This window comes from Pleuronectes platessa, chromosome 10, assembly GCF_947347685.1.
Source record: "Pleuronectes platessa chromosome 10, fPlePla1.1, whole genome shotgun sequence".
In the NCBI taxonomy this organism is placed as follows: Eukaryota; Metazoa; Chordata; class Actinopteri; order Pleuronectiformes; family Pleuronectidae; genus Pleuronectes; species Pleuronectes platessa.
The window spans coordinates 853,226-875,504 of record NC_070635.1 but is presented as its reverse complement, the minus strand read 5'-3'; the positions used below and the strand labels follow the sequence as shown (position 1 = coordinate 875,504).

The 22,279-nt window shown below is 45.7% G+C and overlaps 2 protein-coding genes across 2 annotated transcripts; both read left to right on the top strand.

Annotated features, from left to right (window-relative positions):
- Window positions 1–4,360: 4,360 nt before the first annotated feature.
- Window positions 4,361–13,632, top strand: tp53inp1 (tumor protein p53 inducible nuclear protein 1). The gene is made up of 4 exons (XM_053433380.1): window positions 4,361–4,586; window positions 6,808–7,176; window positions 9,156–9,684; window positions 10,191–13,632. Exons 2-4 carry the CDS (start codon window positions 7,056–7,058, stop codon window positions 10,411–10,413), a joined length of 873 nt encoding a protein of 290 aa, XP_053289355.1. The 5' UTR covers window positions 4,361–4,586; window positions 6,808–7,055; the 3' UTR covers window positions 10,414–13,632.
- Window positions 13,633–14,900: 1,268 nt separating this feature from the next.
- On the top strand, window positions 14,901–21,957 carry ccne2 (cyclin E2). The gene is made up of 12 exons (XM_053433379.1): window positions 14,901–14,963; window positions 16,403–16,440; window positions 16,726–16,807; window positions 16,892–16,945; window positions 17,603–17,745; window positions 18,189–18,324; window positions 18,408–18,554; window positions 18,878–18,973; window positions 19,060–19,194; window positions 19,327–19,438; window positions 19,840–19,997; window positions 20,737–21,957. The coding sequence occupies exons 2-12, from the start codon at window positions 16,427–16,429 to the stop codon at window positions 20,845–20,847; spliced, it is 1,188 nt and encodes a 395-aa protein (XP_053289354.1). The 5' UTR covers window positions 14,901–14,963; window positions 16,403–16,426; the 3' UTR covers window positions 20,848–21,957.
- Window positions 21,958–22,279: the final 322 nt, after the last annotated feature.

Sequence of the window (22,279 nt, the reverse complement as noted above, 5' to 3'; positions counted from 1 at the left end):
AGGTCGGACTTGACGTGACCTCTGACCACACATCTTTTCTGTACATTTTTGTTTAAATGAGATAAACAGATCATTTGTTCACAAGGCCTTGTGAGGTCACAGTGGCCTTGACCTTTGACTTTCAACCACAAAATTTGAATCGGTTCATCTGTGATTTGTACCAAATTTGAGAAGATTCCCTTGAGATCGGGTTTCCAACAGACTGTGGAGGATGAACAACCTGAAACCAGGACTCGCAACCTCCGGCCACTAGGTGTCAGGAAAACTCTGTTAAAGTTAAAGATGAAAGTTGGAGTCATGAGCTCAAACAGCTTTTCTTTAAACGCTTCTATTCATGTAGATATTTTATCAGGTTTCATTTTTTCAGTTGTTTGATCGTTCTTGAGTTTTCATTCTTTTAATACTTTTGTGTGTTTCCTTAAAATATTGACTTCTACACACTATGTGAAACTTCCGCCACTGAAATTCAGACGGTAGAAGATGAGATGTTCTTCAGGTCAGAGATGTTTTTCAGGTCAGAGATGTTCTTCAGGTCAGAGATGTTCTTCAGGTCAGAGATGTTCTCTCTCCTCTTCAGAACGTGCGTCTCCTCTCTGGCGCTGCTCTCGTCCTCGTTTGAGCTCCGAGCTCCTCGATGACTGAAGCTGAGGAAACTGTCTGACACTGGTTTCCTGTTGGGATTCAAGTGTTTTTCTTCTGTTACATAACAGACAAGAGTTTCAGCTGCAAGTGAAAAATACAGATCTTCTCTCTGCACCTTTTCAAACGAAGTCAGGAGCTGAAGGTCAGAGCTCGTTTTCACTGGACTGAAGATCTCATTTGTCAGGTACAATGTTTGTTTATCCGAGAGCAGAACAACTGGAGCTGGTGAAGTTTCACTCCTCCTCCAGGAGGCTTCTTCAGCTTTAACTGAGTCTCAGGTATTTCCCTTGTAGAGCTGTTACCTGAGAGGCTGGACCCTCTGGGATGAGAAGTGAAACCTCTTGAAGGAACTCAACCAGGTCCAGTGGACCTGGTTGAGTTCTCTTGAGTGATGTCGTAGTTCTAGTTTGGATGAATCTCTTCACACTCAGTCAAGACGCTGACTGGTTCTGTTCACAGCAGGTTGTTTTTACTGACTTCACTGTTCTTCTCCACTGGAGAGCAGCCGAGCACAGAACCAGTTTACAGACGCCAGCTGACTGGGAGGCAGCTGATGGAACCCAGCAGGAGGATGTCGTTCTGCAGTTCAGTGTGGGAGCAGGTTTCTGGGCCCTGTGTGTTCCTGTAGAACCCCCCCCCCCCCCCCCAGTCACCATCAGACCCTTGATGTCTCACACTGTGTTGTTCCTCTGGGTGTGGTCACACATGTTTTTGTTTATTAAAGAGACAATCTACCTAAAATATGTAGAGTTTCGTTTTTTCATGAGTGACAAACTTGACTAAGTCACTAAAGGTATGATGGTGAACGAGGGACAAACCCTCAAGTGCTCAAATTTAGAAATCTACAACTTAAATCCTTCCAGACGACCAATCGGTACACACTTTGTTTAATTTTGCAAATTAATGCAAACTAAAGCTTTTATTTCCTTTAAAATCCTTCTGATTATTGAAAGATTTAAAAATGATATATCTTTAGAAAGAAATCTTCTGGAGAAGGACAAACAAAAGTGTGTGTTTGTGTGTGTGTGTGTGTGTGTGTCCCTCTTGCACCATGGTAAACTCAACTAAACCTAAACTTCCTGTGTCCCTACATACTGTGGCTCATGTTTACAGTGTGTGTTGTGCAACAACGCCTGAGTGTCGAGGTCAATGACTTTGTGTTGTTGTTGAGAAACAGACCAGTGAGTCAGATCGGACCTGAGCTTCGTCCTGTGGAGAAACACGCGGAGACGTTCTGGGCTTGATGAGACGTTGACGTGTGTGAGATGCTGGAAGTGAGAGTCGACACCTGGAAGTCTCTGTCCTGTCAATCAAACTATTACTGAACAATAAAGGAAAACAGAGAAATAAGGAAAAATCCTTCTGTGGATCAGAATCAAAATGTCCAGTGGTCTGTCGTGGGTCGTTCGAGTCGAACAGAGAAACGAACAGAAGGAAACATCAGTGAACTTCTGGTGGAGTCAGTGCAGCTCCTGGATTCCTGATCCCTGTTGTGTTCTCCACAGCTTCACAGATCATAAAGATGGACGACACGTCTCCACCTCCTCTGACCGGAGAGAAATGAAGATGAAATATCTCCCATACAAACGCTGCCATCTTGTACTGATGACTGATCTGGAGTCTGTGTGGTACCGAGGCTCCGCCCACTCATGATGCGTCATATCCACAGCGAATTATCTTCCACGACGCAAAGAGAAAGTTTCAACACGTTATGAGGATTATTAGTAATTTATTAATTCTTCAAACCAGACCTTTAATTTACTCAGAAAACACTGACTCCGCCCCCCCAGCTGTTGACTGTTGCCGCGGTGACCTGTCATGTCAGCTGGGGTTGGGGAGGGGGGGGAAATGTGGGCCATGTACACACACACACACACACACACATTACATTCACTCATTGAAGCTGAGGACAGCGAGCGGGGGTGCAGGACGTCTTATCAGTGTTGTGGTGAAGCTCAGGTATGACCTTGTTGTCTGGGAGTGGACAAGTCGAGGGTAACGTGTCCTGATTCTCCTCCGTGTGTGTTTTTCCACACGGAGTCGCAGCTTGTGTGTGTGTTTGTGGGTCAGCGGGTGAAGCTCTTTACACAAACACGTTAGTTTGGACTTCAGACCGTCACAGGTGACACTTCACTGACTCATCTCCGAGTGAAAGAACACAAGTTCTGTTCATTTCAATTAGGACTACAAAATGTTTTCATGTGGTAATGTGCACTGCTGCAGCTCCTCTGGTCAGCCTCTGTCCTCAACACACCAAACATCGTTTCAGGAGGGAACTCAAACGTCTGAGTCAGTGTCTCTGGACATTTTCTGGAACTGAGCCTCCTGGTGTAAAATGTCAGAGTGAGTCCATGTTTGAAAACAGCAGGAAGATTCAAATCGATGAAAGCAAAAAGACAAATCTTCCCGTTGGAGGAGAACTGTGTCCTGGTGGTAGAGCGGTGTTTCTGATGAAGTGATCGATGTCAGACTCTGATCACGACAGAAGAATGTGGCGAGCAGTCACGAGACGGAGTCATGGCCTCTTTGTGTCGACTCATTAAACGTGTGAAGACACATTCCTCCTGAGTTACAGTTGGAAGCTCGGCCGGAGCAACGAGACAAGAATCTGCAGAACGACGGATCATCACAAACTCATCACCAGACGGATTCATGTCCCCGTGTGGCCGGAGGCAGTACTTCACCTTCTTCTTCTGCCTCAACATCTGCAGGGCTCTGAGCCAGTGGCCGTTTAGAGGTCAAAGGTCAAGCCGTAACCAAAGTACATATACCCTATCACAGAGAGTTATTCTTTATATTAACATTTTTTTGCTTTCTACTCATTTATTTCACAGTTGCACAAATTTTACATAGAAAACCTGTAGAGTTTGTAAAACATGACATTTATATGTTATTTTGACCAAAGGTGAAACAAGTAGGACAGGTATTTGTTAATCATGAATCCATGAATCCCTTTATTAATTGGTCGATTGGATATTCACTTGCATTGTTATTGCTGTTATCATTGAAGAAACAAACTCCTGCATCTTTATCCCCTGAGATCAAAACTGGATTCTGTGTCTTTCAGAAGCGATGGATTGTGTCGTGACCTCGGACGACCTTCTGTCTGAGGCTCGGGTCTTTTCCTGTGGATTATGGATTGGGTGTGGGTCAGAGGGAGGTGGGGGGGGGGGGGGGGGGTCTGTTTCCACTGCTGTTCATATCTGTTGTGTACTTATACATTATGTACCTAAATGTTCTGCACGTTTATAATGTTTAGTTACATGTTGTGTACTTATGTAGCAGATGTTCTGTACTTATATGTTTTGTACTTCTGTATGTAATGTGTATGCATATGTTGTGTACTTATACATGTGTACTTGTACATATGGCAGACATGACCAAAAAGTTGACTTTGAGTATTTAGGAAATTACCGAATGTTTTTATTTATAATTTCTTCGCGAATTGACTTTAATTTATTTAATTATATATTTTTTATTAATATGTTTATAAACAGTCTAGTGTGTCGCAGATTAAATGTTTTATCTCTACGTCATCATGTTTGTTTTTCAGTAAATAAAATCAATCTGTACCCGGAAGTGCTTGTGTAACATATTTTTTTTGGGGCGGGACGACATTCAGCAGCAGCTCAGAGGAGGAGGGGGGGAGGGGTCACGTGGGATAGTGACAGCTCCCATCGCGCGTTCCCATTGGCCGAGCCACTCCGGGCCTGTCCCGCCTCTGATAGGCTGTCCCTGGTGACGTCACGGCTATCAGCTGTTGGAGCTCCACAACAACAACAAAGAAGCATCAGGCCGCGGAGGAAACTTCACCTTTTTATACTTGAACATCATTTTATTTCTTCCGAGAAGAAACATCCGGGTTCTGCTGGTCCTGAAGAACCGCGTCTACCTCAGCCTCAGGGATCTCAAAGCGGACTCGCGCTCTTCTTCTGCGGCAGCAGGTGAGCTCTTTGTCTTCTTCTTCGCTCCGTGTTTTCCAGCCTCGACGCAAACGCCTCAAACTTTGAGTAAGACGCGTTTTAAACTCGCGTGTCAGTGTTTCCGGTGTCCACTATGTCCCCGGTGGTCTCTGTGTCCCCGGTGGTCACTGCGTCCCGGGTCCGATTCCCACTGTTTGTTCCACTGAAATAAATCCGGAGGATTTCTTCTGTTCGCGTCGAGTTACAGACTCACTCGACCTGTGCGGGTTCGGTGTTTCTTCCCGTAGACTAGTTCCTGAACCACATTCGAGCACAAACACGAAGCCGATTAGTCGATTAGTGCATCGGGAAGGAAACTAACCGAGAACAATTCTGACAACAGGCCGTTTAATGAAAAAAATACGAATTAATCTTTATTTCCGGCTTTCCTAAACGGGGATTGGCTGCTTTTGTCCTAGCTTTGTGTTGTGTCCCTGTTGTTTCGGAGACAGTTGAAGGGCCCTGTTCGCTTTGTGCTGTTCATAAATATATTTTTATAAATACATATTCTTCTTATAAACCAAGCATTTGTTTGATATCAGTTTATAGAATCAATAGGATGTTCTGACCTTTTCTAAAAAAACAGCTCATTATTAAAGAAGTGACGACACAACGTTTTATAGAACATGTCAATTCAACAGAGTTTTTATCATTTAATGGGATTTATTAAGTCTGAGTGTGGGGGGGCAGTTTAATTGCGGTGGTGAAAACCTCGATCGTGACTCGTTTAATGACGTTAACGCTTCGTATTATAACGATGAGCTCAGAAGAATGTGTGTGTGTGAGCAGGTACAGCAGATCACCTCAGTGAGACTCAGTCTCTATGTTCCTGTCACAGCTGCCTCGTGTTTACAGATTCTTACTTTCACGTAAATTTATAGAAATATCTTGTTTTATTTATTTTTCTACGCATCGTAAATGTTAGCACAGAGAAAACCGAGCCAGAGCAGAAGGTTTGAACGCATCACAGCTGAGCTCTAGGATTGTTTCATTTGAATCTGAACCGAAGACGCGTTCATTAACCTCGGATATTTGTGTGTTCGTGCCGTCGCCTGCTCACGGATGGTGTCAGGTGAAACCACAGACTGTAAATAAAGATGGACGGCTCCCCACAAGTGAAGCCAAGGTGTCTGGCTGCAGCATAGGTCAGAAACCTCCTCCATGTCAGCAGATGGGACATGGGCTCAGACATGGTTTCTGTCATTTCAGGTCGTTCTTATCTCACTGATGTTTGTTCAAGTGTTTCTGATCAGTTTGTCATGATTGACAGTGGAGACTGACTCCTGATTGGTTAATTGGACCTTGAAACTGTGACTCCACCTCAAGATGTCAGCGCTCCTCTATTTTGGAAGTGGAGACACGTCGTCCATCTTCACGGCTCCGTGTGGTTTTCACGTCCTGATGATTCCGACCGGGAAGCACCGGCTGAACAGAGACGCTCACTTCTTTGTCACTGGTCGATTCTCTGCGTTAATTCATTACTCAAGATGATGCTTCTCCTCCGTACAGCGGTGACACTCAGACTTTTGGTGGGAGAGACTGTTCTCAGACCAGCAGTGAGTGTGTGTGTGTGTGTCCTGAACACAGCACATCTCTGTATTTACTGATGAATGAGACACTGATCAATAAGTCGTTGAGCCCGACGGGAACTGAACCAGTGAAGGTGGAGATTCTCCAGCCAGGCCCGGACACACGTGTTGGTCTTACAGCTAATTCCAACAAAACACAAGTGTGTGTCTGTGTGTGTGTGTGTGTCACACCAGTTATTTACTAACATGCTCTGCAGGTCAGATCAGCAGCTGTACACATTTCCTGCTTTCAGACGCTGAACAAACAACTTCTGTGTTTTATAACTGAAAATTAGACGTGTTGATCATCTGTGATTTATTGTTTCTACTCTTTAACCATCATCTAGGTTTTCAACAACACTCACAGATATTTTGTGTAAAAAGCCGCAGTTGATTATTTGTTTGTCAGATGTGTAATGTGGACTCACCATTGTAACAAAGAGAGTAGAATGACTTTATTTAGTTTATTCAAATTTTCTTGTTCTATGATAAATACTCATCTGGAAAACGTTGTGGGTATAAATGGTTCTACTTGCTCAGCTGACGTTTATCTTTATAATTATCGATATGGACTGAGTCATTTCTGTGTCATCAGAGACTCGAGTCTAAACTTTGTGTCGTCTTCGTTCTCTCAGGGTTTCTGATTTATCGACTCGTTCCTCGACCTGGACGCTGAGCGATGTCCATCCTGCGTCTGCTGACCCTCAGATGATCGCTGACCACACGCTGTTGTTGCACTTTACCTTTCCGGAGCCTTCCTGCCGCCGCGAATCCCGCAGCTGATGACCAAAGTGCCCGCCACGCCCCCCCGCCATCGCCCCGTGCCGCGCGCCCTCCCCAACCCCTCCCTCATTCTCTCGCCCCGGCAGGACGTCCAGGCGGGATGTTTCAGAGGTTCACTAGCGCTCTGTTCGGGGATGAGGAGCTGAGCCGAAGCAGCGAACCTGGAGACAGCAAAGAGGAGGAGGAGGAGGAGGAGGACTGGATCCTGGTCAACTACCTGGGTGAGTGTCCTGAGGATGTGACAGAGAAACTCTACATTGACAAATAATCTTGTCACATTTACTCATTTATCCTGTTCTGACTGATCCGAGGACGGGTTCACGCTCCACTCTTAAATCACACGGGTCCGTTTCCATCTGCTTCTCTCCCAGTTAACAGACCAGTGGTAACTGAATGTGACCAGCGGAGTAAAATCCTGCAGATCAGTGTGGTTTGATTTTATGTTTTCACTTCACCTCAAATAACATCCAATAATATCCTCCCTCAAAACACACAGACAGTCAAAGAGTAAACACACAAGCTGACAGTTGTAATCCAGCTCGCGTGTTGTTGTGCAGACGACACACTCACTGACCTGCAGCTATTTGCATATTTTTAATAACTTAGACACAAACCTCAGGTGTGTGTGAGTCCCTGATGGTGTAATGTGTGTGTGTTTTCTCCTGTAACACAAATCAAAACTCCACCTCAGGGAGCAGCTTCATGTGAAATGAGGCAGAAGTCCACAGGATCTACTCCAGTGGAAGAACAACAGGATCCTGAAGCATGTGAAGCAACTTGTAAAGAAATGTTTAAAGATAAAGTAACACACAGTAACATACAGTAACACACACAGTAACACGACCCACTGCTGTCACTGCCATGTGGCTCTGAGTGAATGTTGGCACAGTTTAGGTTTGAACCCCCGTTCACCCGTCAATGGTCTTGACTTGAACCGGCTCAGATTCCACAGATGAGTGAATATATCAGGGGGGGGGGGGTCGGCCGGGCCACTTCAGGCTGGGATGGGGGGGGGGGGGGCAGTTTATGGTCACCCTGTAAACAAGTCAGACAAAGTGCCCGAGGAGCCAGAGGAGGTATAAAAAGCTCCCGGTGGTTTCCCGCTGTGGACATGTACGGGCATCGAGCTGCCGCTCCACACCTGAGCTCAGAGTCGAGGTCCAGCTTCTGGTTCCGACTCAGCTCACCTGTCGAGGTTCAGTGTGAAAGCTTCTCTGTAGTTTGAAGAAAGTCAAACCTCCGACTGGCCCTGAATTCTGATCAGGCTGCACCGAGTCCCACTGGTGGACGTCAGTCCTGCAAACACGTCTGACTCGTCTCATCTGATAACATGGAGGAGGAGGGGGGGGGGGGGGGGGCACTTTGGGGAGCAGCCATGTCGTCCATCTTTATTTAGTGTCAGAAAAGATCAGGTCCTTAAACAGAGCTGGAATCAAACACAGACGTCTGCTCGGACCTTATTTTTAGCTCAAGTTTCTTCTTCACCTTCTCAACTCGTTGTGTCTCAGTGACTCATCGGATCTGAAGTCCAGTGAGCGGCTCGGCCTGTGATGAGTGACGTGTTGGTTCACTCTGATGAATGTGTGTTGAACAGAGAGAAGTGCAGCAGCTTGTTTCTGCAGCGTGCACAGACCAAGCTGCTGCGTCTGGGTGAGACGGGTTCAGCTGGTGTGTGTTTGCATGTACACAAACAGAAACGTGTGGCTTCACTGGTCATGTGATGCTGAGCGCTTTGACTTCACAGTCTACATGAGCCCTGCTGCGCTGGGGGGCCACTGGGCCCCCTGCTGGCAGGATGCAGACGTTACTTCAGGTTTTTAAAGTGAGAATTGAAATGTCCAATCTGGAACCTTTCCTCATAAACGTCTTAAATCCACCAGATCTGTGTTCTATCTAATGAAAGAACTAATAATAAACTAATTTGATAGATTATTTCGGTCTTTGTGGTTTTAACCCTGAAGCAGATGAAGGGTTTTAGTCGTCCGGCGTCTCGACTCCTCAGAGACGAGCTGCGTCGGACAAACAGATGTTTAACATGAAGCTGCTTTATTCAGTGTTTTTTAATGAGCACAGAGAAGATTCAAATGGAACTTACAGGAAGTGAGTTACAGATTTAACCATTTAAACAAACTCTAAAACCCACTGGTGTGACTGGTCTGATGTGTTGATGTTGGTAGTGACACCCTGTCTCTCTCTGCAGCTGAGGCCTGCTCCGGTCAGCGTGGTGACGGCCTCCCTGGATCCTCTGGTGCTCGTGAAGAGGAAGAGGAGGAAGAGGAGGAGGAAGACGATCTGGTGATGATTCCCTCTCCGATGGCCAGCCCCCCCATCCGCTACGCCTCCTGCACCTCCCTCAACTCCACGACTGACACTGACCCGGATGGCGGAGCCGAGGAGGATGAAGAGGACGGGGACGAAGAAGAGGGCGGCTTCCAGCGCCTGGACGCCTGCTCTCTGGAGGAGAGCTGGTTTGTCACCCCCCCGCCCTGCTTCACCGGCCGCGGCCGCCGGCCCGTCCTCCTGGAGACCAGCCCTCTGGAGAACCTGCTGATCGAGCACCCCAGCATGTCCGTGTACACCCACCACAGCCCCCCTCGGCTGACCATCGACCCCCTGCCGCGCTCCCTGGACCGGGAGCTGGACTTTCTGTCCGGCAACGTGCCGGCGACCCCGACCGCCTCGGGGGGGAAGGAGAAGGCGAGACGCACGCTGGACGGCCCACGCCACAGGTAAAGTCCTGGGAGCTGAGGTTTAGAGTAGAGATCAGATTGATGGGGGCTGATGCAGATTTAGGGAGAAAATAATTCAAGTTAAACTAAATTATTAAAGAAAACTCAAACACAACCAAATATATAGACATATTAACATATTATTAAATCCATAATTTCAACATAAATGCCAATTTTCTGTAAAGTATAAGCTTTCATATGGTTGAACATGAATGTAGATAAAACTGTCTGTTAAAGACTCTTATTGGCCAATTATATAAATACATAGTGGAACAAACTGGCGCCATCTGCTGGAGCTCTATATGTTTACAGCCTCTGTCAGCTGATCCCTATTATAATGTTTGTTGTTGATTTGATTGTGACGAAGCTTTAATTTAAGATATGTGAGTTTGAAAGTGTTATGCTAATAAAGATAATTTAACGGTTTTAAACTCGAGATAAAATATAAAAAATTGATCAACAATCTGTCATTTAGCTAATCCTGCTCCTTGTGTCGCCCCCTGCAGGCCAGAGGTGGCGATTGTCCCGCGGCGCTCCAGCCTCCACGCCGCCTGCTACGCCGCGGCGCTCTCCGCCCGCTCCGGCCTCGTGCAGCCGCGCTCGGGCGGCGCCGCCCAACGCACCCAGCTGCTGTCCCGCAACGCCCTGCGCCGCCTCAACCTGCTGCGCCCCCCCAAGACCAGCACCATGCACCTGCACCAGCCGTGCCAGAGACACCTCAACTTCTGAGGCCAGGGCGACCTTCATCCCCATCCTCCTCCTCCTCCTCCTCCTCCTCCAGCCCTTCAGCCGTGTGGAAACTCAACCCACACTCATCTCACCAGCAGCGAGTCATCAGCCCTCACTTACACACAGCTGTTCCAGAATCTGATTGGACGGTTAAAAAGGGAAACCGGCTGGTGATTCCTCCTCTTTTTATCAATTAATGTAGCACCTCCTGCTCCTCCTCCTCCTCCTCCTCCTCATCCGTCCATCCTGTGAAAGAAAGGGTCATGTGTTCCCACCTCACATTCTCTGTGGCCAATCACAATGAGCGGGCGTTGTCACAGGGACGTCCTCCTCCTCCTCCTCTTCTTCTCTTTCTCCTCCTCTTCTTCTCGTTCTCCTCCTTGTTCTTTATGAGTCGGTGCTGTGGGTCCCTTTACTCAGCGGCAGGTTCACAGCGAGGCTCCGTCGGGCAGCTCTCTGGTCAACTTGACGTTTCAGACCCTGCATCACCTGAACCTGTGCCCTTTAATCAGCGCGGGGGGGGGGGGGGGGGGGGTTCTAGCGTCGACACGTTGAACACAGCTCGGGTCTGAGACGTGTCAGTAAAAAGAGGCTAAATCACAACTTTAAAGGGAAAGTCTCCTCAAATAGTCCGGACACTGTGACACTTCCTGTTCCTGTTCTTTCATCCAGTCGAGCCTGAAAGGAAACGCCCACTTTTTCATCCTGGAACCAGTCTTTAATTCTTTCATTTCATTTCTTTAATTCAGAGCAAAAACTAATATTAGAAAACGGGAAAAAACAACTTTCAGTGCCTCTTCTTGAAAATCAGTTTTGCTTCAAACTCTGAATTCGCTTCGTGTTTTGCTTTAAGTCCGACGTCACAAACATCCAGTGAATCACTGATGGTTGAGAGAATCCACGTCCTCTCGTGACGCAGCAGATGTAAAACCCGTCACCACAGTGTTTCCCAAAGGTTCGGATCTTTTGAGGAGACTTTTCCTTTTCCTCGTGTGGATCCTGCGGCGCCGCTCGAACCCGCCTCTGACTTTGTAATTCAGTAGTTTTCACAACATCTTTTTGATAGAAGAAAAAAAGACGGTAAAATTTACTGGGTTAGATATCACTAAACGCCTTGTTTTAACGGTAGCTTTCAGATGAATAGATATATAAAAAAAAATGTATTTAAAAAAAAAAAACTTCCAAAATATTTTTTGAAAAGAAAAAAACAGATTACATATCAGTATGAAGTTGGTTTATATGTGTCCATGGTTTCGGTGTGTGTGGTGACGTTCATGTGTTGCATGGTTGTAGAGTTGTGTCAGTGTCACGACGGCTGAAACAGAAAATGGAAAAAGATGATTTGTTCTTTTGCTCTTAAATGAATCTGCAGTTCACTTCTCAGGGTCACAACCAATCACTTACACTTAAGGAAAATGCAGATTTACTTGACAGCTGATGATTCTTTTTTGTGTGCTCACACTTTTCCCCTCGCGGGAGTAGTGACTTTTAATTTGCTGTCTGGGAAACGAACCCTGATCCCAGGTCTGTGAAAAGAGGCTTGATGCTCAGTTGACAGTTGGAAATCCATCGAGATGGAGAGAAACTTGTTTGTCTTTATATATCTATAGATATATAGATTGCTCGAGTGTACCTATAACATAGTTTTAGAAATGTATTTTAATGCTTTTTATTTGTTTTATTTCCATGTTAACTTAGTTACATTTTCATAAACTGTTTAAAATATTTAAACCAAAAAGTAGCAGTGACCTTTAAGCTTTCACTAGTTGATCATACTGATGTTCTTTTGTGTTCTTTGTTCTTTAGTTGTTTATCTTGTAATTGTTAACAGCTCTCGGTCTAGTGGCTCTGAATCAGTGGCGGAGTGGGTTTAGTGGCCGCTGTAGGGAAAGTGGAGCCCGGGCCGAGTGGCCACACTGCAGCTGAACAGGGATCAGCTCTTCTGTGTAAAGAGAAGAAGAAGAGACGACAAAACTGAACATGAACACGTCCAGAGACAAATAATGAGACGCTGATTCAAACACACATTCAAAAGTTTGACTTATGTCAGAGTAACGACTTCCTGTCAAACTACAAACACAAATACTTTACTCATCACTTGTTTTGAATGATTTGTGGAAGTGATGGACTGAGTGTCACATGGTTTCTGCTCCTGGATGATCTGAAGCTTCAGTGTTTCACAGGTTTCCACCGACCTGTCCTCTCAAACAGGAAACACTCAATGTTGATGTTGGACTTTCGGGAACTGATCCCCTTTCCTGTGCTGTGTGAATCTGGGGTCAGTTCAGATCCAGTTTCTCGTGGCGGAGACGTTTCTGCAGTGTGGCAGCTGAATGTCTGAATCTGGCGGCCTCAGCTGATTGGCCGGTAGCGTTTATAACAACGCACTAACACGCGCTTGTTAGGCGCCTGTAGGGTTCTCTGTAAATAATCGTAACGATAGTGGAGTGGTTCTTTCTCTGGTGTGTTTGAGCTTTTCTTTTCTCGAATGTCTCCCTCTGTTATCGAGCTTTGCAATCATGGACGATGTCATTTTGTGTTTCTGTTGTTTTTGAAGCAGACTTTAGGACAGAAGGGATCGGAGGAGTCAGTCAGGAGCCTCTCAGATTGGACTTGTAGTTTCTGTTCTCGCCATCATCATCAAACTAACAGGGATTTGTGATGTTTTTCTTTTTGTTTGATGCCTTGAACTTTGTGGATCATGTGCCTTCCAGGTTGAAATGTTGTAATGACAATGCATCAATGAAGAACTTGAACTCTTTTTTTTAAAATATATATACAGACACACAAACAGACGTCAGAAACCAACTATGCACCACTTGATCGCCCAGCGTACGTCTTTTATATCGACTCAACAACCAGACAGATGATGTAGCAAAACCTCCTTTCTCCTCTCGTTTATTTAAAGAAAAGTGTGAAGAATATTTTGTGGCATTTTTTTTTCTCCAAGTACTAGACAATTGTTTTGCTTTTTTTTGTGTAGTTTACTGGAATAATACAGCACTTTGCCAAAAACAAAAAAAAGTTTAGGAATTTTAGTTTAATGTTTTATTTATCTACATATCTGTTCTCCTTTTTTTTTATGTGTGAATGATGGATTATCTGATGTCAGAAACAAAAAAAAGAATGCTAATTATAGAGTGGGGTCATCTGTTATTGAACTGTAATAGTTAACACATGTGATCTCTTATTACATAATAAATGTTTTCATACACAGCTCTTCTGTCTCTGATTCTGCTCATATTCCTCTTTCACTGTGTTAATAACACCGTTATATCTTCATTTATTGAAAATGAAACAAAAGTATCTGAACTTTAGGTAGATTTAAGCTTTTCACTTTTACTCCTAAATATATGATCAAATATCTGTATGTGACCGGCTGTCATCATCTTCAGAGGTCTTTATTGTTTTCATATCAAACACAATATACAGGACAGAGTAGACAGATGCACATGACAAGTACTTTTACTTTTCATTTTATTTATTTAATCTTGATTGAATGATTTACATTGAGATAAATCTCTTCTCCAGCAGAGGCCTGACAACAAGAAACAAACCATTAAACACGAGCAACAACAAAACAACACAGTTAAAAAGATTCATAACAAACATGACGGAGTAAAGATTTAAAATCTCTTAGGGAAACACCAGACTGAAGTTTGTCAATGGTTCTGTTTAGAACTGTAAGTGGGTCCAGTTCTTTGATAGTGGTGCACATGAGGAAGTGAAGAAGTAACTGGATCTGGTTCTGTATGAACTGGTTTCAACTGGGAGAAGAGATCACAGCTTCATAAATGAATAACATGAGGACAGGTTCGTGATGTTTGTAATGAGACCACGTGATAAACAGAGTATCTCCACTCACTCAGATTCATGGAGACTATTTAATCCTTTTTTAAAGATTTAATACTTTAAGTATATTTAAAGTCAAATACTAAGTTACTTACATCAAGTACACAAGTTAATGTAGTACTTTTACTCGATTACATCGTGTCTATTTATTTGACAGCTGACCCACGTGCTCCTTCTGTTTACATCCAGGAGTCAGCACGCGGTGGCCTCTGCTCGCTGTCTCATTGGTCGGACGTCACGGAGGCCCCTCCCCCGGCGGGACTCGGATGCGGAAGCTGTTCAGCTGCCGCGTAAAATAATCACTAAAAGCGTCGTTCTTTTAAAAAATCTCGCAGACTTTCCGCTCCCGGTAGATTCCTGCGCGTCATCCGCGCCGTCACAATCCAACCGGAACAGACGGGAAGCGCGGTTCACGAGATCAAAGCTCGCGGTGACTCGGTCCCGTTAGAAGTGAACGTGGGGATCGAACCTCCGGTTGTTCCCGGTGTGACGCTGCTACCGAGCCGCTGCACCGGGAACCTGCGACCCCGGCTCCGGTTCGACGCTCCGGGTTTTGGCGCTACTGGAAATCTCGCGTCCAATTTAAACGTTTAGCGCGTTCCTGTGAACCGGGAACGCGCATGCGCAGTGGTGGACGCGGATATAAGGATTGGCGCCGGCGCCACAGCTGATGCGCTCATTCATTCTTCAGAGACGAGGTAAGAACAACACGTCGCTACTGGTTCTCATGGTTCTGAGGGTCCTGGTCCTGAGGGTCCAGGTTCTCATGGTCCTGGTTCTCTGCAGCTGAGCGGACATGTTCCACTTCTGCTGCAGTTTAAAACCTTTCTCTGCCATGTTCGATTCTCTGTTTGTTTCTATGTGTTTGAGTCCTGGAGGAGAAAGGGATCCGAGTCCAGCTTCAGTTTAACTTCAGTTCATCTGGTTGAAGTATTTCTGCCCTGAGAGAAGTATCTACACTCTCAGTAAAGTATCTACACTCTCAGTAAAGTATATATACTGTCAGTAAAGTAGCTATACTCTCAGTGAAGGATCTAAACTCTCAGTGAAGGATCTAAACTCTCAGTAAAGTATATATACTCTCAGTAAAGTATATATACTCTCAGTAAAGTGTACCGATACTCTCAGTAAAGGATCTATACTCTCAGTAGAGGATCCAGACCCGTGCTAGCCTCGTTAACCCGGGTGAAGCAGCAGATCTCCCGGCTCATGGCTGGGTATTGTTGACCTAGTTAGCAGCTAAGTGGTCGTAGCTCCTCCGCAGCTGGAGCCTCGTTTCAAACTCGTTCAAACTCGTTAAAGTTCCATTTCTTTACTTTTCTGCTTCTCCACCTTTCTGCCTCCGCTGGGGCTCCGTCCACCGGCGGATCGCTTCGTGATCCGCGGGGTTTGGAGCCACTTTCCCCCGCAGACCTGGAGGAGGTTTCGGGAGGAAGGGCTCAAATCCTCCCGCTTCTGCGTCCCTCAAATTGGCGCGTCTTTGAGTTTGATCCGCGGATAAAGTTCGTGTTTCCTGGGTCTGGACCCGTCAACCTGCCCCAGGAGCCGGATCAGACCCGTGGCTCGAGGCCCAGCTTCACAAAGTTCGACTTTAACGAAGCTTTTACGTGTTTTTTTTGTGTGAAATCGAAGCAGCGCGCAGCCCCCCTCCCTGTGAGCTGCGGCTACTAGCTCCCAGCACCAGACCTCGTCTGCTTCTCCCACCAACTCCGCACTAACTCGTCCCTATCTCCGGCTGGACCAGTAGCTCAGAACCAGTATTCAGTCCTGACTTCCAGGGGGTCGTCTGTGGGGGTTCGGCGTCGTTAGTTGGTCTTTATTGTGCCTGTGGAGCCAATTTACCGGAGAGAACACTCTGTTATAACAAGCTAACCTCAAGCCTGAAGCAGCTTCACACTGAGATTCTTCCTCTTGCTGGTTTCTCTGGTTCCCTTCAGGACTCCTGACTGGTTCCAGTCCTGATAAGATAACATGTGATGTTAGAGACTCTCGGACTCGAACATGGGCCCAGTGGCTCCATGACATGGGGCCCAGTGGCTCCACGACATGGAGCCACTGGGAAACTGGATTCAGTTCACTTTGTGTTTCTGTGACATTAAAGTCAAATGTCTCACTTGTGTCTCTTGTGTCTCTGCAGCAGAGGAACAGATCCATCGACACCATGTCCAGACGCAGGTGAGCAGCTGCTGCTAACACATGATGTGCCCCTCCATCACTCAGCTCCATCACTCAGCTTCATCACTCAGCTCCATCACTCAGCTTCATCTCAGTGCTTGAACAACATCTCACACAGAATATTTAATTTGTGCAGGAGATAGTTTTCAAATATTATTTAACCATTGAATTGTCAGAAAGTCATTAAAAGACCACTTTATTTCCCCGGCTCCAGTTTGAGGAGTTTCTGCTTTGTGATGAAACCAGTCTCTGAACCTGGGATGTTCCTGTGATTTTGAATTTCAGTGGTCGCATCACACTTCAAACCCGAGATTCGAACGCACCCGAGCCGACCGTCCGAGCGCCGCTGAAGAAGAGGAAACCAGAGGTGGGTCTCGCTCACGCTCAGGTTCTGTTTCCTGTTGTTAAATCAAACGCTGGCTCACGTGTGTATTTGTTGTTCCTCCTGCAGCCGTCCAAGAAGAAACTACAACCTGCTGCTAAGAAACAAAGCTATGAAATCCAGGTGAGTGGGTCACCTCTACAGCACCAGTGTTATAACTGATGAGGAGCTTATTACCAGTTTGTTCCTCCGCCCTCCCAGTGGCAGCTTCTTAAACAACTGGTTCACTTGCATATTAGTGTTTTAATAACTTATATTAGTGTTTTAATACCTTGTGGTCATCTCAGTGTAGTTTCTATAATGCAGGCGTCCATTTTGTTTCTCTAATTTATAAACAGCATGTCTGACATTTGGTTTCTTATTTGTATTTGTCCCTGTTGGCTCCTGGGATTCTTCTCTGTATTGTTTAAGATGCATTAACTTCAATATGTTTCATTATGAACATTTACTGGGTTTGAAACTTAAGGTTAAACTTAAGGCAGCTTTGTCTACCACCATGCAGTACCTCGTTTCCACCCCAGGGAGGCGCCATTTAGGCTCGAATGGCAGTTGAGCCCTTACATTTGAAGCATTTTATTATTATTATTCACTTTTTAATAAACTGCTCCAAGCGTCTGATCTTGTGTTAAACATGAAGGTTCATCCTAATTAAAATTGGTCAAATTTGTCATTATACAGTTTCTGCTTCTGAATCCAGTCTAGTGTGTGTGTGTGTGTGGGGGGGGGGGGGGGGTGCGCTGACTGTCTGAGTCTCATGTTTATTCGTTGTCCTCTTTGTAGACGTGTTGGTCAGAAGATGGAGCGAGTCCGTGCCTGCTCATCGAAACCCCCCACAAGGAGCTGGAGCCGTCGGACCCGTCCAGCTTCAAACAATACATCTTCAAGAACCTCTTCATCAAGGCCTCCCCCATCCCCCGCCTCAGGTGAGCACTTGTCTCCCCCCCCCCGGCACGGCGGCCTCCTGCTGAGCTGTTGACTCCACCCGACTCTCAAAGTTCACTCACTGAGTCCAGGTGGATCCAGTCTCATCTCCAGGGTTAAGATGTTGAGTTAATCCAGAGGGGAAGTTTCATCAGAGCGACTCTATAAGTTCATCCCGTGAAGAATAACCTGATAAACGACACCAGGTGGTCAGCAGGTCGCGTCTTAAAGATCCTACTGCAGCTAGGAAAAGTAAAATCATCTTAGTATAGAAGAGTCGTCTTCACTGATCCCACAGGGGAACCTGGGGTTAAGTAAAACTCTTCATGTTAGAATGTTAGTTGAGTGTTGGAGAGTCCGGTGTGTCTGTGCTGCTCTGGATCTCCCAGTGGATCTCCCAGTGGATCTCACTGGTGAAGGATCTGACTCTGCCTCTCTCCTCCAGTTGGGCCAGTTCAGACGACGTGTGGATCAAGATGCTCAACAAGGAGCTGAAGTACGTCCACGACAAGGGTTACATGACGAGGCATCCCAAGCTGCAGCCCAACATGAGGGCCATCCTGCTGGACTGGCTGCTGGAGGTGAGCGGCCCGGCCACATGTCCTTAGTGTGGGTTTGATTCCCCCGTCCTGTTGAGTAACCAGCTGGTTTCCACCCTGTGCAGGTCAGTGAGGTTTACAGCCTGCACCGCCAGACGGCCTCGCTCGCTCAGGACTTCTTCGACCGCTTCATGCTGACGCAGGAGAACGTGAACAAAGACTATCTGCAGCTCATCGGCATCACGGCGCTCTTCATCGCCTCCAAGATCGAGGTGAGCCCCCCCCCCAGGCCCCTTGCCTCTGTTCTGGATTTTATTTTCATACTTCAGTCTTTCACCAGATGTTCTGACTTCTCTTCTGAGCTTCACAAATCAAACCTTGTGGACCGTTTAAAAATCTACATTAACACAAACAAAGAATTTTACAAATAAATGACGTCTTTGTAGAACGAGGATAAAGAAATGCACCCAGACAGATGTAGATGAGAACATGTGAATAGATGTGGATCAAATTGAGCTTCATTCTCCACAGGCAGCAAATACAAATCTGTAAAAATATCAAAAGCTTCATTTTTAACATCATCTTTTCTCCTCAGGAAATTTACCCACCTAAAATCTACGAGTTTGCGTACGTCACAGACGGCGCCTGTGAGATGTGGGACATCCAGCGCACAGAGCTCCACATTCTGAAGGTACAACACACTCTGACATGCAGGTGAAGGACAGACGTGTCCTGCAGCTCCGTCTCTTCAGGTGTGTTAACGTTGTCGTCCTGCAGGCGTTGGACTGGAACCTCTGTCCGGAGACGCCCATCTCCTGGCTGAAGCTCTACGCTCAGGTCGAAGCCCAGAAAGACGACGAGAACTTCCTGGTGCCGCAGTTCTCACAGGAGACGTACATCCAGATGACACAGGTCCGTGACAGCTGCTGCTCACAAGTCCCTTCAATCCAAGACTCTGTCCTCTTCTAGCTCTCGACTCGCTGCACAGACGATTAAACATCTGAGGTTTTAAAAGTACTAACGTAGATTTCCTTCCTGTGGCAGCTGCTGGATCTGTGCATGATGGACATCAACTCGCTGGACTACGGCTACAGCGTCATCGCTGCCTCCGCCTTCTGCCACTTCTCCACCTTCGACGTGGTCCATCGGGTCTCAGGTGGGTTCGAGTCCCTCGCCTGCTGTTTGACCACGTGTCTCTGATACTTTAGATGTTTCTGTTTATCAGATGTTCGGTGTTAAAGGGCTGCGTCAGTATGTTCAAACCTTTTTAAATCACTGATGCTGCTTCACTTCTACGTCACGGTGCATTTCTGCTAAAACACAAATCTTTACATCAAAATAAGACTTGACTCAAAATCGCCTCATCTCCAAACTCACAACTCAACAAAATGGACGCCAAAACGGCAGCAGTGCACCCTGGTGGCCGACTGGTTCCCTGAGATCCTCACTGAGGCGTTGAGGAGCAGTTTGACTCTCGAACAGAACGACCAGGTTTCCACCTTGTTGTGGTGAAGCTCCCTCGTGGTGTGAGATCTTGAATCCTCTGTTTGTCCCCAGGTCTGACGTGGGAGAGCGTGGCGCCCTGCGTCCGCTGGATGAGTCCCTTCATGGACACGCTGCGATCTGAAGCCCCGCCGCAGCTCAAGAGCTTCCCCAGAGTCAAAGCCGACGACCGACACAACATCCAGACGCACGTGTCCTATCTGGAGCTGCTGGTGAGCCACGCCCCCCCACACTGAGTCACACTGAGTCACACTGAGTCACATGGTTCCAGAGCGGAGCCGAGGGAACTCCACTGTTTGAGCTCCAGAGCAACATCCACTCACTCTGTTGTTTTCTAGAGCAGCTGATTGTGACACAACTGCTTCAAATTGGGTTATAAGAATCATTTCAATATTATGTTAGTTTCTTAACTAGACTTGATACACAAATCATTTACTGTGATTATTCCTCTTCACACCGACTGTGATCCCTCGTGGATCTAACAGCAGGAAATGAAAAACACAAATACAACCGAATCTATATAGAAGTTGAAAATATCTTAATCTAGAATAAACATTAATATACTTCTGCATTGTCTATTCTGTAAAGTACTTTTTAGGCAGTTGACATAAATACTGAGACTTTTGTCTGAAGATTCACATCGGACAGTTTTTTTAATTGTCTTAAATGAGCAGATTTCAACTGCGATAGTGTGACAAGTTATTTCTTAGCTGTTGCTCCAAGTTAATATTCTATAAACATGTCGCATTAGAAAAGCACTTGTTATGTGAACTTGTTCTTTTATACACAAAGAGTTAAATAATCGTGTTTGATTCTGAGATGATGAAATGGTCATTTTTCTTTTGGTTGGAATTAAGACGCCCTCTTCTTCCTCTTCTTCCTCTTCTTCCTCTTCTTCCTCCTCTTCCTCCTCATGTCTGACCTTTGCTTTGTCTCCCCTCCGTCCTGCAGAGAAAGGCTCAGGAGCGCCGGGTGGACGAGCCCGACTGTCAGATGTCGCCCGTGGCCGTCAGCGCGTTGCTGACTCCGCCCAGCAGCACGGAGAAACCGACCAATCCCTGAGCAGGATGGACCACGGCCAGCGGTTAACACTACCTCCGGGGGCGGCGCCTGAAGTCGACGGCGTCCGCTCCTCGTCACACGGAACAAGATTTTAGGAAAAGATGAACTTCATGTAGCAAGTTTAGATTTTATTTTCTTAACGCTAAGTTCAGATTTAAGTTCCCGTCCGTCTCTGTAGTCTCAGTTTTATAAAACTAAAACTTCAGAGGCCGTCAGGATTTTAAGTTCTTAGACAGACATTTTAATTTAAGAAAAGAAAGTGTTGATTGCGTCGGAACCTTTGAACAGTTTGAGTTGTTGAGGCAGAAGTTTCATCTCCGACTCTGAGGAATTAATTATTTCCCATAAACCCCGGAGGTCTGAGGACGTCTCCTCCCGACCGGGGTTTTGGGAGTTTTACTGTTTTATTGAAACAAATGATTTCACACGGTGCTTCAGTCGGATTCTCAGGAACCCGACGACTTTCTGCTCTGAACGGGCGGAAGGTTTGTTCCTCCACATCAAATCAGTGAAAACTCAGATTTCAACTTGATGCCACAGAGGAACAGTGATATTTTACAAAGTGTGTTTTGAAGCTGAGCCATAAGAATAATCAGAGGTTTGATTTGTTGGACGTCCTGAAACCTGCGGACGTTTGAACGGCATCGAACCCGCGGACCCGGTGGCTCGTCCGTATCGATTCTTACCGTTGCAACCTGGTTGCACATTTTTGTTACATTCCTGTGAAACTTGACAACTGTGCAAAGTTTTTGCTTTTTAAGTGCTTGTATTTATTGAAAAGCCTTAGTATGTAAGTAAATCTGTTCATATGTATAAAAAATCAGCAATGAATGAAGTGTGGATCGCTGCCAAAGGCTATTTATGATTTAGCTGTGACTGTTGAGTTACAGTCGGATGCAGATGAGTGTTGTGCAGCAGCTGTCACTTCTTAGTGCCTTGACAAGAACATGAACTGTGCAGCTTTGTGATTGAAGCTGAACAAACCTGTGACTCAGCTTCTGCAGCTGCATCGACCTGTCGACTGCTTCACTTGTCTTTGTAAATAGAGAAACTCAGAAATATGTCATTTCATTTTCTAACGTGATGTTTTAAATAAAAGTGAAATGAAGAGTTTGGTCCGTCTCAATCTGCGTTAAACACTAAATATAGAATCTGACTTAAACACTGTTATCATTCAGAAAGTGAGAAATGCAGATTATTGATTATAACATTAATCTGAGAAAGGATTTTTGGATAAATTAATCTACAACCTTCAAATATCAGAATACCATAAGAAATTTAACTGGATTTATGATTCTTATTGATTATAAGTGAAATCAGTGATTCGATGCCAAAATATAAATGTATAAATTATAAAACCTAAAAATACACAAACTATTAAATAGTTAAATATAGATGAAGTATTAATTAGGTTAGAAACAGGATTTGCTTC